Here is an 8,774-nt window from a genome sequence, read left to right on the forward strand (position 1 = left end):
TTGTGCGCCATAAAAGCTATTACCAAGTTATCAACTACCCATTGAAAATACCCTGGTCATGCTCCGCGTTGTTGAAGAGCCAAGAGGGCGTTGGAGAATCACCGCGGGAAGGAACAAGGAAGTTCATTAGCTCTGAAAATCCCCCCAGAACAGGCCCAGGAAGCTAAGAACCCCAGGTCCTGCTGCTGATGGGATCTTTGCACAAAAGAATTAGTTTCTGACCGTCGCCCTAAGAAATATGTACAGACCCACACATTTGCAGATACATTTACACAAACTGATGGGACCGACTTAGAATCACAGGGGCAACCTGAAGTTGGGGAGGGCTCCCTGCTCTGCTGACTTTCAGGTGGACTTAATTTCACTCTCAATCCTTTCCTAACAAAGTGACGTTTCTCCCCTTCCACCCTGCTTTTTTTTTTTTTAGGAAATGTAATCCAATGCTTTTATCTTTTTCATTTCCTTAACTGCACATCTTTACCTTCTCATGCTCCCCTGCTGATTTAAGAGATTTCTTTGGTTCAAGGGTTTAACTTGATTCTGTTGCCAGATTTCAAGAAAAAATATTTAAAAGAACAAAGTACAGGGGGAGAAAAGGTATGTTTGGAAGACAAGTTAAAACACATTTCTTAAAATGAAATTAACATTTTTAAAAACTCTACTGAACAGTATTTTTGCAGATTCTTAGTCACTTTAGAAAGATTTTTTTATTGCTACTTAGGAAAACTTAGTGATTCTACCTAGGGTACTACAGTCACACACATTCAAAAACACATGCTCACATTCATATATATTCAGAAACACATTCAGAAATTCACACACACACCATCCTCGCAGTCTATCACCAACTCAGCGCTCATCATCCTGTCACTTTAATTGGTCATTCTCCCCAGGACTCGAAAGCAATCCACCACCCAGGGCTTCATAGGAGCCACGAGGCTTTGCTTGAGGGAGACCTTCCCTCCGTTGTCCAGGACCGACAGGAACCAAGTGACTGCTTGCAGTCCTAGCCGGCCCCTCCAAGTCAGAGATGAAACCAGGCACCGCCGTACACCACTGCTGGCTTGGCCTGGCACCTCTCTAGCTGAGCAGATGCATTCCCGCGTCCGCACCCAGGCTCTCCCAGCTAACGCGCATTCTTAGGAAGATGTCCCCTCCCCCTGACCTTTCCCTAACAGACGGTCGCCTCCAGCTCCGTCCCCGAGGCTGCGGAAGGGGGGGTGGGAGGAGGAGCTGGGCAGACGGAGGACGGCCCGACTCGAGTCTGCCTGCCCTATCACACAGACATCTGTTCTCAGTTTCTTCCTCTTTATGATCGCTACAAATGACAAGGGGAGTTGAGCAGATCGAAGCGGAAAAGAAAAAAAGTTATGTCATAAAGATATAAAACGGTGCTGTGACTCACCTGCTCTTAGCCGCAGGTACGGGTTTCGTAGCAGCGTCTCCACTCTGCTAGCCAGGAGCCCAGATCCGCCTAACGTCACTCGGCTCGGCTGACTCAGATGCCAGAGTTTCTAGTCACGGGGCAAAAGTGGGGCTTTTTCCTTTTCCCAGCCTTTAGTCCGGGCGTAGGTAGGGGGTGCGGGGAGGAAGGAGTCTATATTCCCCAGTCACCCAGGGTTGAACTTTGAGTCAGGAATCAGGAAGATGGGGGCTGGAAACGAGCAGAAACGCTGGGGGGGGGGGGGGGTACCCGGCTGCAGCCCGGGCCTCGGGAGGGCGATGAGACCCTAGGATCATTGAGTCGCACTGCCCCAGGAGCCTGGGCCCCAAAGCCACCGCCTGCAGCCCTTCTCTGGCTGCGCCGTTTGCATCCAGAATTCTCGCTAGCCCGCCTGCCCCGCCTGTTTTTCTTTTTTCCTCTTCCAAAGGGGGTTACACCCCCACACACACCCCGTTTCCCTCTTCCCCCAGCCTCCTGGCTTAAACCAATTACGCTGCTTTGCAGACAAAGTGAGGGCTGGGTTTGGGGGGGAGGGAGCTGAACGGGAGGGGGCGCAGGGGGCGCGCGCAGCGGCGGCGCGTCTGGGCGGGAGGCGCAGCGGCTGGACTGGCGGGCGGCCGCCTCGCAGGTGCACCTCGGGCTTTGTAGGTGCGAGCGTCTTTGTGCGGCCGACAAATGGGGAGAGGACGAGGAGGTGGGCACTCGAGCGACGTAAGATCCACATCAGCTCAACTGCACTCGTCTCGCAGAGGCCGTCCGCTCACTTCCCGCGGAGGCGCTCCCGGGCGCCGCGCTCCGCGGCCGCCGCCTGCCCCCGCCCGCCGCGCCACTGCCGCCGTGCACGCCGCGCCCCGCAGCTCCTGGCTTCCTCCTCTCTAGGCTGGCGTTGGGCGGTCGCGGGCGCTTGGGTGACTGCTGTTGCTCGGCTCCCAGCCCCCCGCCCCGCGCCGCGCGGCCGCCCGTCGCTTCGCACAGGGCTGGATGGTTGAATCGGGCAGGGTGGCTCCAGGATGTTAGGGGCTGTGAAGATGGAAGGGCATGAGAGCAGCGACTGGAACAGCTACTACGCGGATACACAGGAGGTGAGAGGCGGGCAGCAGGCGGGACGCTCCCGGAGCTCGTGCTGGGAGAGGCCCGGCGAGGCCGGCGCCGTGCAAGGCGGGCGGCTGGCAGACTGGGGACGCCTCCGCGGTGCCACCACTGCCCGCCCACCCTGTGTGGTCCCGGCCGGGCCGTGGCTGGAACTCGGGGTCGGATCCACTGCCCTGAGGGGTTGTCTGGGTCCCAGCGCTTGAAACCGGCGAGAGGGTATTAGGAAACTCTTGGGCTTTTGAGAGTACCCGCTGAGAAACACTTGCCTCTTCCCTGCCGAAAACGGAGCTGGAGCCGCGGGTTGGCGGGCAGGCGCCAGCACGAATTGGAGGCAATACTGAGAAAGCCAGAGCTCGCCCGCAGGACGGCCTTTTCCTCCCGCGGTTGAATTCGCAGATGCTTTCTGATGAAAGCCCACTGCCACTAAGTTGAACGTCTTAATAATGAAACGATTCCGAAATTTTGCAAAACTTTAAAAGCCTGTGTGGAGTGAAGTATGTTCATTCTTCTCTAGAACCGCTGGGTGGCGCTGGTGCGAGCTGACTTTTCCTTCCGCACTCCCGGCGGAGAACCTGTTTCTCTTCATTGTCCCCTTGGTGGCACGTTCGTGTGGTTTATTTTACAATGTGCACAAAGGGATTGTGAGAAAAACCAGGTACAGCCAAGACCACCACCTACTAAAAGTATTTCTCTCGAAACAGCTGGCGATTACCCCTAAAAAGTTTACCATTATTGAAAACGCTTATTGAAACTGCCTTGGATAATCTTCAGGAGAGGAAGAACAAAAGTAAAAACATTTTTAGACATGGACAGAAAAATGGAAATACTTTCATAGTAATTAATTTATTTAAAGTAGTGTATTTATATATTAGCAAACCTGACTCGAGTTTATTTGCATATTATAGCAGAATGTGTGCCTAGTTAAATCTGTTTGCTCACCTTTTATGTTTTCAAATGAAGTCATATTTGCTGATGAAAATAAACTTAGGGATATCGTTTTTATTATCAGAGAGGTAGTTTTTATATTTCTGGACTAGATTTTTTAACATATCTAATGCACTCCCAAATTGCTGTTGAAAAGGGTTTTCTCCTACATCAGATTTAGAACAGAGCTCAGAACCCTTCCTTAGGTTTAATTCAAATGCAGTCATCTCCATCCACTAGCCAATTAAGTCCCCTATGAAAAGAACTTCCTTACAGGTTAAAGTTGAGCATTGGGAAGTAGAACAGCATTAAGAGAAAACAAGAAGACTTTGATTTTGGAATTTTAAAGTAGTTTCAAAAGCCAGGCTTTGAAATGATCAGCGGCAACATATCGGTATATGAAAAAAAGTAGATGATTATTTTGACAAATTATGTCACGGAAACTTTCAAATGTTAGGGGGCTGGAAATAGGTAATGAAATTAGTGTGTTTTTGCTTGGCTTAAAGAGGTGTACATGTAAAGTCTTGCTAAAGTTAAATGTATGAAGTACATTAATATGCACCTCTCTCTGTCCCTTCTCTTGCTGTCGATCTATTTTTTATTTTTTCCCAAAACTTACTTAATTTCTGAGTTTCTTTTCTTTTTTATCTATTACAGTTACCAGAAGTAGGTGGAAAACACTATTTCTAAATGTAATAACAAAAAGTCACCATTTGGTGAATACTGTTAAGACAGTAAAGCCAGTTGCTGGGAAATGTATGGTCATCTGGCCATGGGTGATTTGCTCTATCAAGGAGAGTTTAATTAACAGTTATCCCGCACAGCCAAGGCCTGGTATTCGGTCAGCTGGGCTTGGCAGGCTTAGGCAAGGTGGGCACAGAGCCGGTGTCCTGTTGCCAGCGCCGGAAGGCTGCCTAACTCACTGCACCTTTGAGGTTGAGTGAATAAGGAGAGGGTCAGAGATCAATTTTGTTTTCGGATCTTTAACTAAAAGGGGGCTTTGCCAAGGCCGATCCGGGCTGGCGACTGGGATATCCCCTGGTGTGGATGGGGGAGGAGATAGCGGGGCCCCAGAAACAGGCCCCTGAGCATGGTATATAAGGCGATTATCTTTCTGGGGACATGTTTTCTGTGAGAGCTTGTCTTTCATGCCTGCCGCGCTAGGATTAACCCCCCCCCCACCCACGGTGCACATCTCTTTGCTCTTCCTGGGGAGGGAGCGCGACCCAGGTAGGGGGCCCTATACTTTGCAAAAAGTGCTTTCCGTTTGTCTTTGCATACCCCGCCGGTGGGTCACCCACGCCCACCACTAACCCCACTCTTCGGGCCTTTCCTTCGCTATCTCCGCTCCAGGCCTACTCTTCGGTCCCGGTCAGCAACATGAATTCGGGCCTGGGCTCCATGAACTCCATGAACACCTATATGACCATGAACACCATGACCACAAGCGGCAATATGACACCAGCTTCATTCAACATGTCCTACGCAAACCCGGGCCTGGGCGCTGGCCTGAGCCCCGGCGCCGTGGCTGGCATGCCGGGCAGCTCCGCCGGTGCTATGAACGGCATGGCGGCGGGCGTGACGGCTATGGGGACCACGCTGAGCCCAGGAGGCATGGGCGCCATGGGTGCGCAGCCCGGGGCCTCCATGAACGGCCTGGGCCCGTATGCGGCTGCCATGAACCCGTGCATGAGCCCCATGGCCTACGCGCCGTCCAACCTGGGCCGCAGCCGGGCAGGTGGTGGCGGAGACGCCAAGACTTTCAAGCGCAGCTACCCGCACGCCAAGCCTCCCTACTCGTACATCTCGCTCATCACTATGGCCATCCAGCAGGCGCCCAGCAAGATGCTCACGCTGAGCGAGATCTACCAGTGGATCATGGACCTCTTCCCCTATTACCGGCAGAACCAGCAGCGCTGGCAGAACTCCATCCGCCACTCGCTCTCCTTCAACGACTGCTTTGTCAAAGTGGCGCGTTCTCCAGACAAGCCGGGCAAGGGCTCCTACTGGACGCTGCACCCGGACTCTGGTAACATGTTTGAAAACGGCTGTTACTTACGCCGCCAGAAGCGCTTCAAGTGCGAGAAGCAGCCAGGGGGCGGGAGCGGGGGCGGCGGCGGTGGCAGCGGCGGTGCCAAGGGAGGCCCTGAGAGCCGAAAGGACGCCTCAAGCACCGCCAACCCTAGCACCGACTCGCCACTTCATCGGGGCGTGCACGGTAAGGCCGGCCAGCTAGAGGGCGCGCCGGCCCCCGGGCCCGCCGCCAGCCCCCAGACTCTGGACCACAGTGGGGCGACGGCGACAGGGGGCGCCTCGGAGTTGAAGACTCCTGCGTCCTCGGCTGCGCCCCCGATCAGCTCCGGGCCCGGGGCTCTGGTATCTGTACCCCCCTCCCACCCGGCGCATGGCCTGGCACCCCACGAGTCCCAGCTGCACCTGAAAGGGGACCCCCACTACTCCTTCAATCACCCCTTCTCCATCAACAACCTCATGTCCTCCTCGGAGCAGCAGCACAAGCTGGACTTCAAGGCTTACGAGCAGGCACTACAGTACTCGCCCTATGGCGCCGCGTTGCCCGCCAGCCTACCGCTAGGCAGCGCCTCGGTGGCCACCAGGAGCCCCATCGAGCCCTCAGCCCTGGAGCCGGCCTACTACCAAGGTGTGTATTCCAGACCCGTCCTAAACACGTCTTAGCTCCTCGGGACTGGGGGTTTGTCTGGCATGGCCATTCTGTAGCAGGAGAGAAAAAAAAATCAACAGCAAACAAAAAACACATACTACACTGAGAACAGCATAATAAAATCCCAACTATTTTTATTTCATTTTTTGTGCGCAATATTTCCCCCAGTGCAAAGGACTGTTACTTTGTTATTGTATTCAAAACGCCTTGTGTATATTATTACAAAGAAAACCAATCCCAAACCAGCAATTTTTTTTTCTGGCAAAGTTTAATGATCCACAAGTGTATATACATGATCCTTCTACTTTCTTGTCCCTCTTTCTTCCCCCTTTCCCCTCCAGACAGACACATTCTAGTCTGTGTAGGGTTTATTTAAAACAAAAAGAAAGATGGCCAAGCTTGTAAAATATCTGGGCTTCCCCCCACTCACCCGTCTTCACCTGACGCCCCCTCCCCGCCCGCCACACGCACACACGTTTGCAGGTCTATGGCAATACTCTTAACCATAAGAACTAAAAAGGTGAAGGAGCAAGTAGACATGGGCTGTTAAAAGTCCTGAAGGACAAAACTGCTCTTAGGCAGCAAAATATAAACTGATTATAAACATCAGAGCCGGTTTTTTTCAGCTTAAGTTTCTAATACTTTCAGGCGGCAGATGTCCTAAAATGAAACACGTATCTACTATGTACCGACTTATTTATTCACAGGCTCAGACACCTAGACATCCTCATAGCATATAAAGGTAATAGGAGGGTGATATACATGCTACATTTTCGAGAGTTGCCTAACCAAGAAGTTACAAAGACACCCCCACCTTGTTCTCCCCACCCACACGGAGTCCTGTAATCGATTCCTAAGAATTGTCCCCCTCAATCACTCTGCTTCTTGCTGTGCAGAGTACCATGGTCATGTCATTCTGAGGTCATGTAACATGTATAAAATTAGCTTCTATGTATCTATACCATTTAAATAATATTTTTTTCCAAAAAAGGGGGAATATTACAATGTTGGAAGAGAGATAAATTATAACAGGGAACCATATATCAAAATTTGGCCCAAGATTCCAAAATCCAATTGATTGTGGCCATTTTAATTATTGCCATCGTGTGCTTGTTTCATTCAGTGTTAATGCACTTTTCACAGTTGGACATGGTGTTAGTATAGCCAGACGAGTTTCATTATTATTCTTCCTTGCTTTCTCAATGTTAATTTATTGCATGGTTTATTCTTTTTTTTTCTTTATAGTTGAAATTGCTTTAAATGATGGTTAAAATTACAAATTAAAATGTTAATTTTTATAAACGTGATTGTAATGAAAATATTTTGATTTAAATAACAAAAATGATAAATTTTAAGCCGTGAAATATGTTCTTGATAATTTGCAGTTAAGGACTTTAAATAAATCAAATGTTTAAAAAAAGGATTTTCGTTATTTTCCTTAATTAAATCCAAAATAGATATTCTGAAATATATTTTTCAGAGTCTAGCATTGAATGTAAGTGACAGAAAGGAAAATAATCTACAACAAAATCGTTTATATTTATATATGAAAATGTAGCTAGAAGAAAGCAGTTACAGAAATTCAATAAATGTGGATAGATAAATTGAACACTCCAACGACTGACTACTCCAAGAATTTAATAATTTTAAGATTCTTTATTCCCAGAATGTTTACTACAATTTTTTGCATGGGCTTAAAGCCTTCTGTGTTTTCTTTGAGCCTTGCCACAATAAAATCCAATATTATTAAATATCTTTCCCCCTTCCTGAATATATAATTTTCCTTTATCTGAGAGGTATTCTAGTGAGCATATAATATTAGTGTGGCTGATAAAATTAAGTTGTCTACATAGACAGAGAACCCTGAACTCTCTTTTCACTAAAAAAGAGAAAATTTAACTATCATGGTAGCTTTGGAGGGGGCTGGGGGGACAAGTTAATTCACTCCTGCAGGGGAAGCTTTGCACCACCAGGACTCTTCAGGGTAGCTACTCTTTTGTATTTTGTAATATATTTTTTAAAAATATTGCTTCTAAAAATATCCCGAGGAACTTAAAGCTGATGACTTGTCTTCTAAGAAGCTTTTAAATGCAACTTCACACCCCTACAGTTGCTTGAGATCACAAAATAATTAATCTCCTTTGATAGTAGGCTCACTTTCCAGTCCACCTATTTCTTTGTAAATTTTGTTCGGATTGAGATCAACAATAACACCACCAGCCCCAGCAGAGACTGTGGCCTGCCTGAGCCCTTGTGTATGAACTCCATCCTCTCCAGGGCTTGAACTTGGACAGCCTTTACTTTGATCGCCTCACTCCACACCGCGGACAAGATAAAAAGAGCTGTGTGAGTCCCTTAATTATCGCATAATTGCCTCCGCGGATGAGAAGGGGTGCCATGTAGCACTTGAGAAAAATCCAGAAATCCCAAACTCCGCTCTCACTTCAGCTAATGAAAGGAGGAGAGGGAAATTACTGGTTTGAGTAATTTCAAAACCTAATTTGGAGGCCTCGAAGGACTTTAAAGTCCCAAAGAGAGGAAAAAGCTTTCAATCCCGACAGTTATTTATATTTCTATAGAGGGTAAACAATGGCAAATTCGAATTCCAATTGTAATCTAAAGGCGTGAGGTTGG

At 48.9% G+C, this 8,774-nt stretch overlaps 2 protein-coding genes across 2 annotated transcripts in view; one reads left to right on the forward strand and one right to left on the reverse strand.

Moving 5' to 3' along the window:
- Positions 1-1,940, reverse strand: part of TTC6 (tetratricopeptide repeat domain 6) — a 191,878-nt gene extending 189,938 nt beyond the window's left edge. Inside the window, exon 1 of the mRNA XM_057488491.1 lies at positions 1,406-1,940. The gene's annotated coding sequence lies outside the window, so the exon portion shown is untranslated. The remainder of the gene's footprint in view (positions 1-1,405) is intronic.
- Positions 1,941-2,121: 181 nt separating this feature from the next.
- FOXA1 (forkhead box A1) lies at positions 2,122-7,887 on the forward strand. Its single transcript, XM_036881261.2, has 2 exons — positions 2,122-2,526; positions 4,814-7,887. The coding sequence occupies exons 1-2, from the start codon at positions 2,455-2,457 to the stop codon at positions 6,152-6,154; spliced, it is 1,413 nt and encodes a 470-aa protein (XP_036737156.2). The 5' UTR covers positions 2,122-2,454; the 3' UTR covers positions 6,155-7,887.
- Positions 7,888-8,774: the final 887 nt, after the last annotated feature.

Source organism: Manis pentadactyla, chromosome 11 (genome assembly GCF_030020395.1).
Source record: "Manis pentadactyla isolate mManPen7 chromosome 11, mManPen7.hap1, whole genome shotgun sequence".
Lineage (NCBI taxonomy): Eukaryota > Metazoa > Chordata > Mammalia > Pholidota > Manidae > Manis > Manis pentadactyla.

Bases quoted from the DNA above. Each gene is read 5' to 3' on its own strand.
- FOXA1 (XM_036881261.2), top strand. From the start codon at position 2,455: ATGTTAGGGGCTGTGAAGATGGAAGGGCATGAGAGCAGCGACTGGAAC. The intron at 2,527-4,813 runs GTGAGAGGCGGG...TCTCCGCTCCAG, and splicing joins ACTACGCGGATACACAGGAG to GCCTACTCTTCGGTCCCGGT.